Source organism: Triticum dicoccoides, chromosome 4A (genome assembly GCF_002162155.2).
Source record: "Triticum dicoccoides isolate Atlit2015 ecotype Zavitan chromosome 4A, WEW_v2.0, whole genome shotgun sequence".
NCBI classification, from domain to species: domain Eukaryota; kingdom Viridiplantae; phylum Streptophyta; class Magnoliopsida; order Poales; family Poaceae; genus Triticum; species Triticum dicoccoides.
Genome location: NC_041386.1, coordinates 128471064 through 128491308, shown reverse-complemented (window position 1 = coordinate 128491308; position 20245 = coordinate 128471064). Strand labels below are relative to the sequence as shown.

General features: G+C 52.3%; 1 protein-coding gene across 2 annotated transcripts; it reads right to left on the bottom strand.

The window, feature by feature from the left end:
* Positions 1-1974: 1974 nt before the first annotated feature.
* LOC119285387 (serine/threonine protein kinase OSK4-like) lies at positions 1975-8564 on the bottom strand. 2 transcript variants are annotated; one of them, XM_037564651.1, is made up of 11 exons: positions 8411-8564; positions 6461-6649; positions 5991-6175; positions 5249-5431; positions 5025-5156; positions 4664-4849; positions 3532-3621; positions 3377-3460; positions 3152-3292; positions 2844-3074; positions 1975-2446 (listed from the first exon to the last, which is right to left on the bottom strand). In XM_037564651.1, the coding sequence occupies exons 2-11, from the start codon at positions 6642-6644 to the stop codon at positions 2333-2335; spliced, it is 1530 nt and encodes a 509-aa protein (XP_037420548.1). In that variant the 5' UTR covers positions 6645-6649; positions 8411-8564; the 3' UTR covers positions 1975-2332. The 2 variants fall into 2 exon arrangements, with proteins under 2 accessions (XP_037420548.1, XP_037420549.1); XM_037564652.1 differs by having other exon boundaries at positions 6461-6644; positions 8411-8554.
* Between the last annotated feature and the right edge of the window lie 11681 nt (positions 8565-20245).

Sequence of the window (20245 nt, the reverse complement as noted above, 5' to 3'; positions counted from 1 at the left end):
GATGATGGTATGCAGATCGTGTGTGATAGAGGGCACACAACTAAATACAATGTTGTGTGTGTGAACGTGTTCATAACGCATGCATTTCTGTGAGCGTTACCCGTGTGCGTTTTTGGCAAACGATTTACAAACACAAAATGTTTGCGACGGCTTGAAGCATGGCACACGATGGGTGAGATGAATACTCGTGTGTGGTGATTTGAAAGATACGCACATTATTCACAGAGTCAACCTGTGTGTGAGAACTCGTGACAGCACATACGATTCTTTGGTGTGAATTGTGTGCTCTATAAGGCACACGAGTATATTGATCACACCCGTGGGTAAACACTGTGTGCGCACGTGTCGTGCTAGCTCGTGCTTACTTCTTTCCTAAGTTTTTCACTTCTCTCCTAAGTTTTTCATTGATGGCGTTTTCGGAACACGCCATCCTTTCCCACCACTTTCAAATCGGTTTCCCGCCACCAGTGATTGGGTATAAGCCTAGGCGGCGCGCGACACACGCAGCGACACGTCTAGTGCAACCTATAGCCCCTCTATCATTTCCAAGCATGCAAACCCGCTGAAGCGCCGCCTCCGCCATCAACTTCTTCGAAGAGGGGAACGACCCGGTGCAGGCGCGACGGCCCGTTGAGGCCCAGGGAGTCCCCGACAACGCGCCGGACAACGCTGTGTTGTGCGTCATCGCCAGGGTTGAGCAGACCCTTGGCGCAGGACGCAGCAACACTGCGGAGCAAGGTAGGTTGCAGTGTATCGCACAACAAGATTGTTGGAGCGCTTCAGAACAACAAAAAGAAAGCGCATCTGCGCCGAGAGGCTATGACATGCCGCACAACAAGACCGATGGAGTGCCGCAGAGCGAAAGGCGCGACACCTGGCAGAGCAAGAGCAGATCCATCGCCACTTGCCTGCTATCCCACTCGACGGGATGTTGTAGTTGGGTCCACGATCCATCAGTACCCCGATTCCTCGCCGGGAATGGGCAGCGGCCATCTGTGCCGTAATTGCACTAGAGGCCGTCCGCGTCGTACTTGCACTAGAAACCGGCTACGCCGTTTACAGGTCACGCCATTTGCCTTGTCCATGCCCCCCTCAATGCCAACGCGCTAGTCGCTAGGCTCACACCCACCTGCAGGCAGCTGACTCAGCATGTTCCCGGCCTTTCCCGGGCCATGTTTGAACCCCCTGTTTGCGTACGCAGTAAACGGCCATTATGACCGGGATTATAAACTATATGACACGCACTTCATGGATTTGGATATCAGGGTTCGTTTGTATGGCTGCCTACTCTTAGGGTTCAAAATAGACTTCCCTCTACAGTTTATAGGACCGAGAAGTAAGGGCAGGGAAGGCATGACGCATCTACGTTGTCCATATCCGTCCACGTAATGAAAATAGTCCTAATTCTTATTTTTTTTAGGGAAGCAGAGCAACATGCGGGTGGACAGTCACGCGCCGTCCGCTTGCATCCTACTCCCTCCGTTCCAAATTATTTGTCACGGGTATAGATGTATCTAGATGTATTTTAATTCTAGATACATCTATTTCTGCGACGAGTAATTTGAAACGGAAGGAGTAGCCCCTAGGTCGCGGGCACAAGATGGGCAGAGAAGCAGAGCAACATGCGGATGCAGCCATATCTGCGCGTAAAATTTTGGGCCGAACCAGCAAGAATTTCTTCCCAGAGATTTTTCAGTCTTATGAAAATACTATCAAAGAGAATTAAGCCTACGCATTTGGCTTGCATAAAATTGCTCTGCGCATTTGGCTTGCTTGATTCGCTTTCTTCAAAAAGCAAGCGATCCTCCAGAAATGGGCTGCTACAGTGTGGTATTCTTGCTAGTCTTTTTAGCGGTTTGCGGAAAATTCAGGTACAGGTTCAACAGCAAGGCAAATAGTATCCAGATCTTGTAATAAAATATCACAAAAGCGTGTGCTGCAGCATCACAACCAGCGGTGGCGCAGCCTGCAGAATCAGAAAACGGTTCACAAAAATTCCAAAAAGAAAAAGGAAATTGTTCACCACGCCTATTTACCATATAAGTCTTATTTATAACAACCACTTAACCTTTTGGTGCTTCACACAGGACTAGTCACCCAAACAACACTTTTGGTGCTTCACACAGGACTAGTCACCCAAACAACACGGTTCGCTGTCAGGGACTGGGTAAAACGAAGATGAAACACACCACCTATTTACACACCATCACTTATTCATCTCTGACAGTCACATGTCTCACTATTCATCACTCAACCAGAACAGGCACCAACTTATTCATCGCTGACGGTCATATGTCTCACTATTCATCACTCAACCAGAACAGGCACCATACTATAGAACCCTAAGGTTGGTAAGGAAGGCCGCGCAAAAATCCAGGAAGAGGAGCTGAGGTCCAGTAACTCTCTGCATATCTAGCAGGTACTTGTCATCCTTGGTCTTGTAAAGCTGAAGAAAAAACAAATACATAAATTCAGAGGCAAATAGAGAGCATATACAACACCATGCCGGCGAACTGTTAACATCTGAAGTATACAGGCATTAACAAATAATATCACACTAGGTTAACGATAGGTGTATGACCAACCAATACTGTGCAGCACTAAAACTTGGGAAGTTCGTTTTATCAATATGGCAACAGCAGACAGAACTTGTTGGCAACAGCAGACACATGCAGATGCAGGATATACTGGTTACAAAGCAGACACATGCAGACAATACTTTGTAACAATTATGAAGCGAATATATTGGCCAGCCTTTGCTTATCTAGTGAGATTGAGTAGAAAATCCATATTTCTGTTATTGCAAAAAGAATACAGTAGTATTAGAAGGTGAGATTGCACACCTGGATTTCAAACTTGATCACGGCAGGTAGCCTCCCATTAGCATCGCCGTTATCCATGATGGTAGAGTCATCAACAAAGCTGTGGTTGGCATCTAACATATCACTGACCTGAGGAAACCCAGGGCACCACCTGCATTTCATGTTGTAGTGTCCATTCTTCTTCCAGCAGACATTTAATTCTTGAAGTGCCTTTAGAACCTCGATCATTATCTCACGAGGTTGAGCTCGAGACTGGTGGATAAGTGATGCATTAGCTCAACAGCTCAATGTGCAAAACAAAGCAAAGTAAAGTGGATAATGTGCAAGACCTGGAGCCCAAGAGCCCATTTTCTTTCAACGGGGTAATATGGCCGCAAGCCACTGCCTTGAGAATCATTGCTTGCTGGAAGATACTGCCTGGTACTTGGGCTTGCTGATTCCGATGAAGTAAACTGATTAAAACTCCTACCCTGGAGAACCATCCATTCAGAAAGTTAATAGTGCTTAAACCTTATGAATTAAACAAGTCACAGATGATGCAAATGTGAACTAACCATTGATTGTAGATAGTCAGCCCCCAAATAGCCACTAGTGGCCCGGAACCGATTGTCCAAGAGTAAGTAATATGCAACAGTTGCCTGGAAAATTGTCTAAAGTCAATTATGAAATAACTGAATGGAATGAAGCACTGACTTTTGTTTGCATATACCTCATTTTGCAGCCTATTGCACAATGATTCACACACATGGTCTTTATCATATCCCAGGTTGACAATCTCTTTAAGTGTATCTTCATCAATCTTCAGAAATGAACATAGAGCAAATCAGCATACATTGACGTAGAAATAGCATTTTAAAGCTTGCTAGTAAAAGAAATTTTTGATAAATAGAAGCGGCATTGCAAGGAGACTTAACGTGCTAGGTGCTACCTTTTCATCTCGTTGGGATAGATTACTAGTAGTAAGGAATTACTCCCTTCACTTCATATTATTACATGATGTTTAACTTTCATAATCTTTCCTCTTCTCATAAATCTTTGAGCCACAGCTGCTGGATAGTTTTGTTGTTTGGCTAGTTTTTTCCCGAGTAACCAGCAGGAGCGGTGCCTTTCACTTAAGCAGTATAGTTCTTTTTTTTACAATTATGTACATGGCCAAGAGGACGGCATGTGGACTACTCGCAAATAAAAGGTTAGAAGAGCTATGAATGTGGGTATCTGAGAACGGAGCATCGCCCTGTTGGCAAGGCATGCAGTATGCAGCCAGCCCGCCCGCATCCGAATCTCGACTCAACAGGGTGTCAAGGTTGTTTCTTCTATTAAAAATACCACCAAGGGCTAGTCCTAACTGATCTTGTTTTAGAGGAACCGAGCAGTGCTCGGTTGGCTAGAGCACAGGCCCGTGAGCTCGTCCACTCGAGTTCAAGGGGCAGCCTCCGCATGATGCCTCATTTCTACCTAACAAAGTACCGTCAAGGGAGGAAAACTTCCCCCTTTAACCACGTTTATGAAGGTGGATATCCACTAGGGCCCCCTCTGTGACCTCGTGAAAAGTTGCCTACTCAGACTCTCGGTGTTCTCTTAATACGAAATGACCATGCAATTTGGTGCATGTTTGAGAAAAAAGAATCTTTGAGCCACAACTTGACCATATATTTCTATAATATTGTGTTTGCAAATATTATATGAAGATTATGCCCATAAAAGATAACATTTCATGACAAAAGTATCGATGTTACTTTTCCTATGATCCATCCAAGATCCTGTATATATTAGTCGATAAAGGTTGAGAAGTTTTACTGTGCACATAAGATAGTCACTTGAAATGTGAAATAGATGGGTACCATTTTGGCTTGCTGCGCCGTGTCTGGTGGAGGCACTGCCAGGTAGCGAGGAAGGCGATTCTGAAACCATGGGTGTTCTCGAATTTCACGAATTGTGATTCTCTTCATAGGATCAACAACAAGCATTCTTGGGATCAAATCCCTTGCAAGAGCAGATAAATGACTTGGAAGGATATAGATGCCTCCCTGGAACACCAAACAAGGGGGCGTCAAATCTCCAGATAAAAAATGAATGCTAAAGTCCAACTACTCTTTTTTTTGAACATAAAGTCCAACTAATCTACATGAACGTTTTTTGATTTTCAGAACAAAAGGTATACACTTGTCAGGTCCAACTTAATCTACATGTGTTCTGTCTCACCTTTATCTTTTTGAACAGTTTGGGAATATTGTCATCATCAAATGGAAGAGTGCCACAAAGAAGAGCATAAAGTATCACCCCGCAGCTCCAAACATCAACCTCAGGTCCAGCGTATAATTTACCTGAGATAACCTGCACAGAAACACTCGCTAAGCTATTAACGCAAACAATGCGTTTCAGGAAGCACAAGGATAAAGACTCAAGTAAGACAAATTAGTGAATACCTCTGGTGCAGCATAGTTTGGACTCCCGCAGCTAGTCTTCAGAAAATGGCCATCATGCATGACATTACTTAACCCAAAGTCGGCAAGTTTCACATTGTATTTGGAATCAAGTAACAGGTTCTCTGGCTTTAGATCACGATGAGCAACCATGTTTCTGTGGCAGTATTCAACACCAGATATAATCTGTGCAAGAAAATTTAAATAAAAAAAGTATTGAGACAAAACCTGAATATGCATCCAGTGAATCTGAAAGAACCCTTCAAATTACATATTCGCCTCCAGAAGGATATACCATCTCTTTATGTTTTAAAGCACAATTTGATTTAAGTACCGAGACTAAGACAATCAAGGCATAGAGAAGAAGATGCCATTTAAACAAAAAATGATTTAACTAGTGATACTAAGATAACCAAGGCATCAAAAGAACAAGACACTGGAGTGATACTAAAACAATAGACGCATCAAGAAGACGTTAACTTTTTGATCAGTTAAACCCAAACGACAAAGCAATCACCTTGGAAAGCTTGCAACTCAATGTAGTACAGGTCATGAGCTAAAAATTAGATGAATGCAAACTGAGCAAATTGATCAGGATTTGCAGAGTCAGCACGCGAGGAATGTGGACACTGGACAATTGGCCAGCATATCCAGACATTTCACGATCAAAATAAGAAGCTCAGCAAAGTTCCTATTTTTATGCCCAAAAAATGTGTTCCTGCATGCCAAGAGCAGAAAAAGGCACCTGCTGGAAGATTCGACGAGCCTCATCTTCCTGTAACCGCCCTTTCTCAACAATGCAGTCGAATAGCTCACCATACTTGCAATATTCCATCACAACAAATATATCTGTAGGTGTGTAAATGACCTCATAAAGCCGGATGATATGAGGGTGGATGAACAACCTCAATATCTTGATCTCTCTCTTTGCTGGAAACAAGATATGAGAAAACAATAGAAGTAAAGTGTTAAGACATTCAGCCTATGAAGAAATGCAAGCTGCAAATTTTACTTACTCACAGCAACAACACAAGGTGAACTTTCTTCTTTACAGAAGCCTGATGTATCCTAGACAAATGTACTTTATCTCGACTAATTAATTAACTGGGAATCAGGAACACACTCACAAGTCTGACCAGCACTGAAAGCAGATAACTGGAAATCTTGAGCAAGCAAAGCCGAATGTAGCCTAGACTAATGAGCAAGGAGGCATACCTTTCTCTTCCATTTCCATAGTTCTCATTTGACGACGGTTCAGAATCTTTATAGCAACTTTATGCCCTGTATGCTTATGCTCTGCAATCCTCACTTTTCCAAATGTGCCTATACCTAATGTTCTGCCCACATTGTAGTTCTTTAATGCGTCAGAATGCCCACCTCCTCTAGTGTTCCCTTCCATTTTCACTATGTCAAAAAACAAGAGAAACGATATATGTGATTCAGCAAACAGTTTTATAGTTCAAACATATATGCACATCAGGCTAAAACTGAAACATTTCTAATCGGATTCCCTCTTCTTAGAGACCTTGAGCGTGACATGAGTAGGCTGGCCAAAACTATCACTATGGACATGAGTGGCGAGGGAAAGTGCGGTTCAAAGGTCAACGAAATGGGTGAAGTTCCCATGTCATATAGGGACAGACACATATTCAGTCGCTGAAGTGTGGTTCAGTGAGATGATCAGCAACCAACAATGTCTAGTAGCGAGTAGGATCATAGTTTTTTCCTCAAATACGCACAAACATGCCGTTACATTTTGGATTACAATGCTTTGCACCCCACCTCCACCACCACCCTCATCTATAAAGTGGACTACTCACTCTGGACCCACCTTGTCAACGCCCCAAAGAAGGTGTCCAAATCTCCTATTAATAGGCCCGCCTGCCTCCATACTTGAGCCTCGGTGATCATCCTACTTATCACATGACGTGCCGACGGTGAGGATCATAATATATTACCATAAAAATGCCTGCATCTGCATGCGCAGCACGAACTGACTAGAGGCTTGTTTGGATTACCGTTTTCCTTTTAAATACACTTGCAAAGAATACACGTCTCGGCCCACCGTTTCGCTTCCGTCCGGAAATGGCTCAGCGGCCGGTACGATACACGTGTAAGTTAAACACCTCCGTATTGAATTACACCGATTCCAAGCACGGCCTAGAGGCCTTTCCTGATATGCATCAGGTCTGGTAAGGATGGTTTTGGGATAGCAAAACAATCATCATGTTGGTACTTTGGATGCCCCTGGTGCGAAGAGAGAGACCACACATTTTTTTCTTTCAAAAAGAGGGGACATCCCTCGGAGAGAGACCACACATGGAATCCTAGTGGGTTAACATGCAAAGTTTTCTTAAAAAGGTTCACAAATAGAAATAGCATCACTAGGCATGTGCGGTGAACATGCAACTGCAAGAGACATACTACAAGGAATGCAGTCATCCAGCAACTGAGCTGAAAAAACGGCAGAGATCAATAAATGGGAGGTTCTAGTGGGTATAGTACAACATAAATCTGTAGCGGTGCACATTAATACTCCAATAAAATTAGGCCGGCCATGAATCTACTAGTACTACAGTACTGCGCACACAGTAATTACACGGAATCGTGTCGGTATCAGGATCAGGATCAGAATCAGAATTAGAATCCGTGACTCTGCAGTAGTATCTTTTTGCCCAGGCAGTAAATTTGGGGAAAGTGAGATCGGCCGACCGATGAACCAATAAACCAACCAACCGATCGGTCAATGATCATGGGTTTACCTCCCAGCAGGACGTGAATGTTGGTCCGGGCGGATCTGCGGTAAAGATCTCCGTTGGAGGGGAGAAACGAACAGGAAGACGACTACTGCTGATTATGAGCCGCGCCCACCCGAAATCGCCACAAGCAGCACGGAAACTAAATTCCCCACTTCAACGGCGCAGCCAAAAGCCCAAAACTGTTGATTCACCTCGCTCTCCTCGCCAAACGGGCAAGCAGCACTCCCCCGGAATCGGAATTGGGAGCACGCGCGAACCACCCTAGCTCCCCACCAGGCCGCCCGGCCGGCGAGCTACTACTACTACCCAACCAAGCAAGCAACGACGGCGCAGAAACAGCAGACCCCGGCGAGAATTGCAACCGACAGAGCGTAAATCTACGAGATCAGCTGGGCGATTCCCTCACCTGGCCGAATCCCGCGGTCAACCGCTGGAATGGGTGGGGAGGCGACGAGAGCGCCCAGTGGAGGAGGCCTCGAGGGAGAGCAGGAGAGGTTTTGGGGTCGGTTGGTCCTTTTCTTCTCCGGGGGTGGGAGGGAGGGAGGGAGGCTTTAGGCGAGAGCCGCTAGCTTGAGCTTAGTTTAAGGCGAGCCGAGCCAGCGGGGGCGGCGTAACCGTGGAAAGATGAGCATCAGCATCAGCATCGCGCTTGCGTGTCGGCTCCCTCCCGCGCCCGCCGCTTGCTTCTCCTCCCCTGTCGTTTCCCCACGTCAGTTTTTCCTCTGCTCCGCTCCCGTGCTTCGTCGTCGCCTCGCGGAAAGGAAATTGGTTCGTCACCACCTCACCTCAACGTCCTCCGTCGCATGTAGTAGGATGGATTGATCGGTGACGAGGCGCTGATGCGGTGCGGCGTTGGAGCCGTGCAACGTTGTGGCGTGGTGCGCGACGAGGACGTTAGATCGGGTGCGCACGCTAGGCTCTTCTCCCTCGCCCGACTTTGTTTGCTTCGATGATTGTATATTAACCTGTCGCCATCCTGGTAGCACGTGCTTCCTGCTTACTTTCGGGTGCCACCGGCGGGCTATCGGTCTCTCTATCCTATGCTTGGCGACGGCGACACGGCGTGGCCCTCGCCGGCTAGAGCACGCGCGTTTTCTTATTGGCGAATAGGAGCCGGTCGACCGGCCCAATTTTCCATCGGCCGCCGCGCCAGCATTGGATCCAGACGCCGTTGACCGTCAAATTTAGAATGAAAGAAAAGAAAAATCTTCTTTCCCTACCTCGATCGTCGCGCATGACCCCCACGACCTCCCACCGCCTACGCTTACAACACTGTGCGTGCTCGCCGGCGCTGTTGATGTCGTCGCTCGTCAAATGCAACATATGTACTTGCTGGTCCACCATAGGCAGCAAATTGCGGTGCCGATCCCAGCAAATCGAGCCGCCGGTGCAGCTTTCGCCGTGAGCTGTTGATGCAGCCGGTCACCGTGGTAGCACCAGTGGCAACCGCTCCACCATGTGATGCCATGGACGTGTCAACCGAGAGACACAGTGGTAGCATTCAGTGACCACGGTTCCAGCATTTGATGGCCGCAGATGTAGCACCTGGAACTCGCCGTGGTAACATCTAATGATCACGGTTCCAGCAATCGAGCAAAAAAACGCACAACTTTCCGAATTTTCTGCTGACGTCGTCCACCACGCGGATCACAACATCGCCATGCTTATTGTAGCACTTGTTGTCACCAGTCGCGATCATCCACATCCATGGTTGTAGCAATCGCCGGTAGTGGGTGTCATTGTCGTGCACTGAATGTAGCACGACCGCATGCTGGTTGTAGCGTCTCCGCGCGTCAGTCCCAACTCCGCACATATGCGGTTGCAGCACCGCTGTTCCCCAGCTTCGACAGAGCCAATTCCAGCACCTGTGGTTGATGGTTCCAGCACGGCCGGTCGTCGGTAGTAGAACCGTGACACCGGTCGCAGCACGCAGCATACACCGTCACGCGACGAGGCCGTGGTTGCAGCCACAAACGAGCGGCTAGCACCGGCTCGCCGGCCTCGACGAGGAGGAGATTGGGGTGAGCAGCCATGAAATTTCGCGAGGGGTGGCCCAAGGAGGTGTCGTAACACAAGGAGAAAAGGGGTCGCAACTCGGCGGCGTGAGAACGATGAGGGGGGATGAGATCCATCGGAGTTCTTCTTCTTTGTAGAAAAGAGAGAGGGAGAGAGGCGTGAGGGAGATGAGCAGCGAGAGAGACGAGCAAAGGAGATAAGGTTAACAAGCGGTACGTGGGGCCACCAAGTAGTGGGCGTTGCGTGACACGACCAGCCCAACATTGGGCCAGCCGGCGGGAGGGAAATGTTCCCCTTTCTTATCTACTGTTGAACCAGCTGATAGGTATTTTTTGACGATGCCGACAAAGATGAGGTTCGGAAGAGTTTTCAAACAAATACATAGTCCCCCCCCCCCCAAAACGGACTTTCATCTTTATAATTGCGGGGACGAAGAAGAGACCTATCGCCATTGTAAATGCAATGTTACTATTTTCATTCTAATGCTTTAGGAGTTAAATTCTAAGTGGGAGCGGGTCCTACATTAGCCGGCAAAGCCTGCTCCTCAAGATATAATTGCCGTTTTTAACACTTGAAAGAAATACCACGACTTAAAAGAAGAGGAGACTTATCTTCGTAGCAACTGCGGTGTGTCTATTTTTTATTTTACAAGTTAAAGTGTAAATGGACTCAGGTCTTCCGCTAGACCGCAAAGCCCGCTCCCAAGATGTAGCCGTTGTTTATAGTACACAGGGTGTTATTGAAGAAAATATGCCCTAGAGGCAATAATAAAGTTATTATTTATTTCCTTATTTCATGATAAATGTTTATTGTTTATGCTAGAATTGTATTAACCGGAAACATGATACATGTGTGAATACATAGACAAACATAGTGTCACTAGTATGCCTCTACTTGACTAGCTTGTTGATCAAAGATGGTTATGTTTCCTAACCATAGACATGAGTTGTCATTTGATTAATGGGATCACATCATTCGGAGAATTATGTGATTGACTTGACCCATTCCGTTAGCTTAGCACTTGATCGTTTAGTTTGTTGCTATTGCTTTCTTCATGACTTATACATGTTCTTATGACTATGAGATTATGCAACTCCCATTTACCGGAGGAACGCTTTGTGTGCTACCAAACGTCACAGCGTAAGTGGGTGATTATAAAGGTGCTCTATAGGTGTCTCCGAAGGTACTTCTTGAGTTGGCGTATTTCGATATTAGGATTTGTCACTCCGATTGTCAGAGAGGTATCTCTGGGCCCACTCGGTTATGCACATCACTATAAGCCTTGCAAGCATTGTAACTAATGAGTTAGTTGCGGGATGATGTATTACGGAACGAGTAAAGAGACTTGCCGGTAACGAGATTGAACTAGGTACTGAGATACCAACGATCGAATCTCGGGCAAGTAACATACCGATGACAAAGGGAACAACGTATATTGTTGTCGGGGGTTGGGTGCGACATATGCCAAAGGGTGGCTTATCATGGTGGGGGCGAGTAGAATGTCGCCGGTGCCTGGAAACGGGATAAGGCGAAGGCATGCACGCCGGCGAATCTTACCCAGCTTCGGGGCTCTCCGGGGAGATAATACCCCTACTGCTGCTCTGCGGGGTCTCCGCATGATCACTATGGCAAAGTGTTTACACGGTTGCTCCTCGAGCTGTTTCCTGGAGGTAGGAGAAGGCAAGGCTAGCTCTCTCCTTCCTATATGATCTGGTCTAGTGCTAATGGATTCCAACCCTTTGCATGGATGCCCTAGGGGGTTTATATAGGCCTACCCCCCCAGGGGTACAATGGTAATCCGGCTGGGTGCGGGCCCAGCCTTCAGTCTCTCTGGCCACCGTCTTATCCGCCGACTCCTGGGGCCCGTCGACTGGTGGGCCCCGCCGACTGACTCGGTACGGAGCCGACAGGCCGCGTCCGCTGTGGGCGGGTCTTGTCGTCTGTAGATTACTGTAGCCGTGCCTCTAATGATGCAGGCTCGGTCATGAGGTCGTGGCGACAGCTCCGCCGTCTGGCGGGCGATCACTGTGGCCACTAACTGTCGCGTCTGATTAATGGCGCGTGGGGCCCGTGGGAGGGGCCGGCCGACTTCTGGTGGCCGACTCCCATCCGGGCCGACTGGTGGCGCTCTCGCGGTCTTTCGTACGCTTGCCGACTGGTGGGACCCATAATCCCCGGGTCGTACCGGCAGGCCGTCGTGGGCACAGGACTCCGCCCTCTGGGGCTGACGTTAGGGCCGGCATGGCAATAGTGTCGCGCCGCGCGGAGATCTCTGCGGGTACGGCGTACTGTAGCCACGCCTGCCCTTGGAAAAGGGATGGGAGTGGACCTTACTATGGCCACTCCCCGTCCCGTCCCTCTTTATGAGGGCATGGGGGTTGTTGGTGTCGCGGGCCGACTCCCCAAGGCCGGCTTCTCTGGAAGTCGCCAGTCAGGAGTCGGCTTATCCTGAAGTCGTCCCTGCCACTCGGCCGCGAGTGGGCAGTCGGCCGCCTCGCCGCCGACTCTCAGAAGGCGGCTCTTCGTCCTGGGGTCTCGAGGGGTGTAGTCTGCCTCAATGTCTTGAAAGGTTCTAGGCCTAGGTTAGCCTACCCGTGGCCCATTACTCCGACAGTAGTCCCCCAAGCTGGTTAGGCTCCGAGGGCGACAGGTCGAGGAGTCTCAACAGTTTCTTCTCTCCGGCGATTGGATCTGGGCCTCGCTAGCCGTATTCTGTCAAGCCGACTAGTTAGAGTCGGACTTGCTCAAGGCCGACTTGCCCCTAAAAAAGTTTGAACGTCACGGCGGAGTTCAGGCGGCGTGCCTGATAAGCTTCCGGGTTGCTGCCCGTGGTGGACCCGTCGCAAGGCGCCACTTGGCTGAGCTAGTTTGCTCACCCACGTGCGCGACGGGACAGGCCTACAGGTGGGGCCCGCCACTACCGCGCCTCGGCATGCGAACGGATTCGTTGTGGCCATGCGGACGGTTGGGGTTCCCGCGCGGTTATTGCACGCGGTAACTTTGTGTGATAAATCGTGGGGGTTGTGGGGTCCCGGGCGCAGTTAATCCCATGACCGCCCCCTCAGCTTCTCAGCGCACGAGCCTACAAGTAGGCGGGGGGAGGGGGGCGGCGAAGCACGCGCGCCCATTCTCCCCACTCCCTTTCGCTCCTTCTTGCTTCTTCTTCCTCTCGCCGCTGCTGCTTCGAACCACACCGCGCCCGCAGCGATGAGCTCTTCCTCCGCCGCCGCGCCTCCTGTTGTACGCTCCGGAGTGTGGGATGGCTCCGAGGTTGATGACGATGACATCGAGATCCTCCGCCAGACACGGCGGCTGCCCGGCAGGGACTTAGTGCGGGTCTGCCTCGCGCCGGAGGGGGAATATCGCTGGCGCCAGAGGAGGGCGAGCGAGTCATATTCCGCTCGAACCTTATGCGCGGCCTGGGGCTGCCGGCGAGCGGCTTCTTCCGCTCCTTCTTGGAGTTCCACGGGCTCCAGCCGCACCACCTTACTCCGAACACGGTGGTGCTGCTGGCTGCCTTCGCCACCCTGTGCGAAGGCTTCCTCGGTGTTCTCCCCACCATCGAGCTCTGGGGTGAGTTCTTCCAGTCCAAGCTCGGCACACACGTCATCGGCGTGCCGGCCTAGTGCGGTGCATTTATCACGATGCGGAGATCAGTGGCCGACAATCCGTTTCCCACGATCGCACTGATTAAGTCGGTGAAGATGTGGCAGCGGTCCTATTTTTATGTGAAGAACATCGCCCCAGAAGGCGACTGGGTTAACCTGCCGGCTTACGAAGCCGGCGCGCCGGCTGGAAGGCTCCCCAGCTGGTCACACCGAGCTAAGATGCTGTCTCCCGCTGGTGCCGCCGCCATCGCGCGACTCCGAGTGCTTGACCGGGGCCGACTTGCTGGCCGCCTTCATGGCGCGCCGAGTCCTCCCACTGCAAGGCCGACCTCACCTGATCTGCCAGATGAGTGGTCATCGGGACCCGAGTCGGATGTGCTCCAAGGACATGCCTCATGCGGAGGTGGCGAAAACGGTGAACTACATCGCGAACTGTGGTCTCTCGGTGGACTGGCGGTTCGGCAAGGAGCCGTATTCGCGCGCCAACCCCCCGCCTATTGTAAGTCGTCTTCCTTCTTCTTCTGTTTCTTTTGTTACCGAGTCCAACTTGTCAAGTCTGACCATTTTTTTGTTTTGAATCAGAACCCTCTCGTCCCTCCTTCGGCCGGCACCACGGGGCCGGCTCGTCAGTTTGTCCCCGATTGGGCGGAGAGCAACGTCGACGATCCTGACTTGGGGGCGGCGGCCATGGAGGCCAACGCCGAGGGAGGAGGAGGAGAAGCAGGCGGCTCCAAGCCTTCGGCCACTTTCACCGATTGGCCTGACAACGAGGCCGAGGGAGAAGTCGCCCCGCGTCGCCAGCCAAAGGTCGGCTAGCCAAGCGCGAGTTCCTCCGCCGGCTTGGACGCTCAAGGCAGTGCGAAGAAGCGCCGGGCCGGGCTGAGTACGCTTGGTGGCCGGTCAAAGAAGTTCAAGGGAGCGGCCGCCGCGACCAAGCGGGAAGAGGTGGTCGCAAAAGCCAACCGCTTCCGCAAGGAAGTGAAGAAGCCACCGCTGGTCTCTGCGTAAGCGTCTCCATCCCTTATCTTTATTTTCTCTTTGTTGATCTTGTATGAGTTTTTCATATGCTTTTCTCGCCTCAGGGCTCCCCTCACTCTTGAGAGGGTTGCCGCCGCCTCCGTTATGGGGTCGGTGGAGACGTCTGCCACCACTCGGCGGATTGACCCCGCCGCCGACCTTCGGGAGGCGACGGAGCGGAACGCGCAGGAGAAGCGCGAGGAGGACGAGGCCGCCTGCCGGGAGAAAGCGGAGGCCCAGAAGGCGGAGGCCTCCGCCCTAAAGAAGCTGGAGGCGGCCGAGGCCGCCGCTGCGGTAAAGCGGCCGGCTAAGGAAGTCGCACCCCGGCGGTCGGCGGTGTTCGTCACCCCTCTGAACTCTGCGCCGCCGCCCCTGGAGTTCACGAGGTAGTCAGGGGAAGCCGGCGGCGAGTTCTCGATTGTGGAGAGAGGCGGCGGCGACGCCCCCATGCCGGACGCGGTCGCGCCGCCACAGCCGCCCCCGCCGCCGTCTAGGAGCGCACAAGGCAAACAGCCAGCGGATCCGCCCTTGCCGCCGACTGAAGACGAGGCCGTGGCAAGGCTACTCCTTCAAGTCGGCTCGCCAACGCGCCACCGTCTTGAGAAGGCGACTTTGGCGCCACACCCCTTGGAGACCGGCACCGCCAGCTCGCCGATTCCAGACGACGAAGCGACGAGTGCCACGCCCATTGGGTGGGTGCGAGGAGGCGGCATGGGCCCGCTGAACCAGGCGCTTCTGGATGTCCAAACGAAGCTGCCAGCTGAGAGCGACGCCATCCAAAACTGCACCAAGGCGCACCTGGCGTCGCGGGCAGCCATCCGGGTATGCTTTCTCCTTTGTCCCTGTTTTCTTGTTCCTCTCTGTGGGGGCGCGCCAGCGCACCCACTGGGTGTAGTCCCCGAGTTTTGGGCCGGCTGCTGAGCAGGCGGCCCGGAACTCAAATTGGTGAGTTCCGGGTACTAACCTTTGTTCTGAAATACTTGTTGCAGGACTATCACAACCTCCGTGTCACCGCCTTCAACTGCAACATTGAAGAGCTGGGCAAGCGGACCGCCGACTTGTCGGAGAGACGGAGTGAGTCCTTTTTCTTCTTCGTGGGGGCGCGCTGGCGCACCCACGAGCTGTAGTCCCCGAGATTCGGGCCGACTGCTGAGCAGTCGGGCCGGATCTCCCCGGCGACCTTCTTCGTTGATGACTTAACGCCTTCTTTCTTCTTTCTCTTTAGAGGCCAACGCCACTCTTCAACAGCAGCTAAGTGAAGCCAACTCCGCGTTGCGCGCCAAGGGGGAGGAGTGAAGTAAGCTCGCCGCAGAGCGCGATCTGCTGGCCGCACAATTGGCAGAGTAGAAGGAGCTGCTTACGAAGATGCAGAAGGAGGCGGAGGCCGCCCTCCTGGCCGAGTTCACGAGCGAGCGCTCCTCCTGGACCGACAAGAAGGCAATGCTGGCCTCCGGCTTCCACGAGATCGAGGACCTCGTCGACGGTGAGCTTCTTTGCTTTCCTTCTTCAGCCGCCGACTATAGGTTGAGCTGACTCCTGGTTTTTTGACTTGTTCTTCATTCTTTCCGTCTTGGCAGAATTCTTCCCCGGCCACTCGCAGGCCGCCATTCAAGCTATCGAGTCCGACCGCGAGGAGCGGAGGGCGGATGGCGCCGAGATCGCCGCTGATGCCCCTCGGACCCTTGACGAGCATATTCTGAGCATTAGGGCTCGCCTGCAGCCGGCCCACCAGATGCTGCGCTGGCTTCAACGTGTCAGCGCCCAAGCGATCGCCGCCCTGTGGCCAGACGTGCAGGCTCCGCGCACCCCCAGTCGGACTGTCGACTGGCTAGAGGTCGCGGCTAGCCGTCTTGAGGCCTGGAAGGGTTCCTCGGCTCGGGCCGGAGCGCGCCGAGCCTTGGAATCCGTCAAGGCGTGGTATCCGGGGCTGGACCTAAACCGGCTGGCCACACTCCGGTCAGAGGCCCAGCCGGAGCTGGCAGCCGCGGAAGACGCCCTTGTCAAGCGTGCGGCGGCGATCGTCGAGTACACCGACACCAGCATCTTTGTCCCCGAGCGGGCTGAAGACGGCGGGGAGGTACCGCCGGAGTGGTTTGGGCTGAACCCCGACTATGGCTAGGACTCGGCAGAGGTGATCAGCTCCAGCATCGAGGAGGAAGACGAGGCGGAGGACGGAAGTGAGACGGAGGCACCGGAAGACGGAGCGGACGACCAGCCTCAGCTCGTCCGCGCCTCCAGCAACGAGCCGTGCCCGCCCGAGCCGACTGCCGCCGGAGGTGATCAAGCCGAGACCGCCCAGCCCGCCGCCCCAACATCCAACACCGCCGTCTCCTCCGATCCTCCAAACCCGTCTGCCGCCCCCTAGGCTGCCACCTTGTCTTTGTTTTATCTGTTCTAATAGTTTTTTGAAGAACTTGTTAATTCACACAATTTCACCCGCGGGGTGTATTTTGAAATTCTGCTCGAAGATTCGGCCAAGGGCCTTTGTTATGTAAATATTCATCCGACTTCTATCTTTTCTTGCTCATTGCTCTTTTGGCTTTTTCCTTTGCCGTCTTCCCTCAGTTGTCGTCTTTGTCAGTCGGACAGCCGCTCTGCGGACTGCTGCTGGATCAAATTCTTGGTCACTTTGGGAAGGAAAGTACTTAGCCATTTTTAGAGTTGTTTAACAAGTCGGATAGAAGGCGGCAAGCCGACTATTCAAGAGTCGGTTTGCGAGAAAAGGCTAGAAGCCGGCCTTAAGCTATGTTTATGCTTTGAGTCCTTAGCCATTTTTCATGTGGACGCCCATTCTTCCTTACTCCTGCCCACCAGAAAGTCGTTCTGCAAGCTGCGGCTTCTGGCAGGAGACGGCTTAGACGCCACACACTACTTGTCCGGCTGCAGGAAGCATTTCATAGCGCAGGTCGACAAGTCCCTGGGCCGACTAGTCGAACCCGATGCCAAGTGGCATAACAAAGAGTAATATACTCGAAGGCATATTTCTTATCATATAGATAAAAGAGGGCAGTCCCCGAGCTCTTCTCGGGGGGCCCGAAGTCTTGGTAAAAAGGTAGCGTGATACATACTGCGTTTAACTGTAAAATTTTCGGAGGAGATTTGCATTCCATGGTCGCTCTGTCTCTTTGCCGTAGTCGTCCCTCTTGCATGCTCGGGGCTTCTGAGCGTCGATCAGGTAGTAGGAGTCGTTGCCCAGCACTTTGCTGATGATGAAGGGGCCTTCCCAAGGCGCCGACGGCTTGTGCTGGCCGGTTGTTCGCTGGATTAGTCGGAGCACGAGGTCGCCCTCCTGGAAAGATCTCGGCCTGACCTTCCTGTTGTAGTATCTGCGCAAGCTCTGCTGGTAGATGCTGGACCGGCTGAGTGCCAACAGCCGGCCCTCTTCCAGCAAGTCGACGTCGTCTTGTCGTGCTTCTTCTGCTTCTTCCTCGGTGTACATGGTGACTCGCGGGGAATCGAACTCTATGTCCGTTGGGATGACGACTTCAGCACCGTAGACGAGGAATAAAGGCGTGAAGCCGGTTGACTTGTTTGGAGTCGTGCGCAGACTCCAGAGGACGGCTGGCAACTCGTCGAGCTAGCAACCAGCCGAGCGCTCCAGAGGCTCGACCAGTCGGGGCTTGATGCCGGACAGGATGAGACCGTTTGCTCGCTCCACCTGGCCGTTTGACTGTGGATGGGCGACGGACGCTAGGTCCAGTCGGATGCCCTGTGTCACACAGAAACGGGCCAAGGCGCCTTTGGCAAAATTCGTGCCGTTATCGGTGATGATGCTGTGTGGTATGCCGTACCGAATTGTAATGTCGGAGATGAAAGTCACGGCAGTCGGACCATTCAATTTCTTGATTGCCTTCGCTTCTATCCACTTGGTGAACTTGTCCACCGCGACAAGTAAGTGAGTTAAGCCACCTCGTGCCGTCTTGAATGGTCCCACCATGTCTAGGCCCCAAACTGCGAAAGGCCAGGCAATGGGGATGGTCTTGAGTGCAGAAGCCGGCTGATGCGGCTTGGAGCGGAACTTCTGGCACCCTTTGCATTTTTGGACCAATTCCTTGGCCTCTTCTAAGGCCGTTGGCCAAAAGAAACCGTGTCGGAAAGCTTTGGCAACGAGTGCTCTTGAAGCCGCATGGTGGCCGCACTCGCCTTGATGGATGTCTTTGAGAATTGCTTGGCCTTTCTCTGGCTCTACGCAGCGCTGATAGACACCAGTGACGCTGCACCTGACTAGCTCTCTGTTGACTATGGTGTAGGCTGCCGCTCGGCGTTGTACTTGCCGAGCTAAGGTCTCATCAGTCGGCAGCTCTTTGCTCACCAGGAATTTGAGGATGGGCTGGGCCCATGAGGGTGCTGCTATTTCTTCGACTGCCAGAACTGCGACTTGGACGAGGGCGGCTGGGCTGGGAGGCGGTGGGCTGGAGTTAGCAACCGCTTGCTGGATTAATGAAGTCCCCGGGCCGACTGGCGCATCCCTTGGGCTGAGTTCTGGAGTCTTCGGGCCGGCCGCCGCAGTCCCTGGGCCGGGTTCTGCAGTCCCTGGGCCGGCCTCGACTGTGGCGGCTTTGGAGCCATCTGCCAAAATCCCCGTACCGTCTGTCGGGGCTCTGGAGTCGGACCCGACTTCTTCGGGGGGAGCCGGCACAAAGATGGAGTCTGATTCTGGTGAAGGCTTGACAGACGGCTTGAGGAGGCATTGAAGGGCGACGCCGGATGGTATTGCTTGGCGGGTAGAACCGATTCGTGCCAAGGCGTCTGCTTGGTCGTTGTCGTTTCTTGGCACATGGAGGAACTCTCACCCCTCGAAATATCCACTGAGTTGCTGCACGAGGAATCGGTAACTCGCCATGTTTGCATCATTGGCGTCCCAGTCGCCAGACGACTGCTGGACCACTAAGTCCGAGTCGCCATAACACAGGATCCGGCGAATGCCAAGTTCTTTGGCAAGCCGGAGCCCGTGAATGAGCGCCTCGTACTCGGCGACGTTTTTGGAGGCGGCAAAGTGGATTTGCAGTGCGTATTTGAGCTTGTCGCCTTTAGGAGAAGTGAGGACAATGCCGGCTCCCAAGCTAGTGCGCATCTTGGAGCCATCGAAATGCATCTGCCAATGGGTGGAGTCGGGCGCTAGAGGTAGGTACTGGGTCTCGGCCCAGTCGACGAGGAAGTCGGCCAATGCTTGTGACTTGATGGCGGTGCGGGGCTGGTAGTGGATGGTGTAGGGAGCCAGCTCTATGGCCCATTTGGCCACTCGGCCAGAAGCATCTCGGCTTCCAATGATCTCGGCAAGTGGGGCCGTGCAGACCACAGTGATTGGATGCTCTTGAAAGTAAGGCTTCAATTTCTTGGCGGCAAAGTGCACGCCATAGCACATCTTCTGGTAGTGGGGGTAGTTCTGCTTGGAGGTCGACAGCACTTCGCTCAGGTAATATACCGGTCTCTGGACAGGTAGTGCCTTGCCTTCCTCCTTGCGTTCCACTACAATGACTGTGCTGACTACCCGGCTGGTGGCGGCGATGTACAGGAGCATAGGCTCCTTAGGAGTCAGAGCCGCCAGAACGGGTGGAGCAGTCAGCATCTTCTTCAACTGGAGAAAAGCTTCATCCGCC

Excerpts from the sequence above, each read along its gene's own strand:
- LOC119285387 (XM_037564651.1), bottom strand. The coding sequence starts at position 6,644 with ATGGAAGGGAACACTAGAGGAGGTGGGCATTCTGACGCATTAAAGAAC. Across the intron at positions 6,176-6,460 it reads TATGGAAATGGAAGAGAAAG|CAAAGAGAGAGATCAAGATA; the intron begins GTATGCCTCCTT and ends TCTTGTTTCCAG. Across the intron at positions 5,432-5,990 it reads CTCGTCGAATCTTCCAGCAG|ATTATATCTGGTGTTGAATA; the intron begins GTGCCTTTTTCT and ends TTTCTTGCACAG.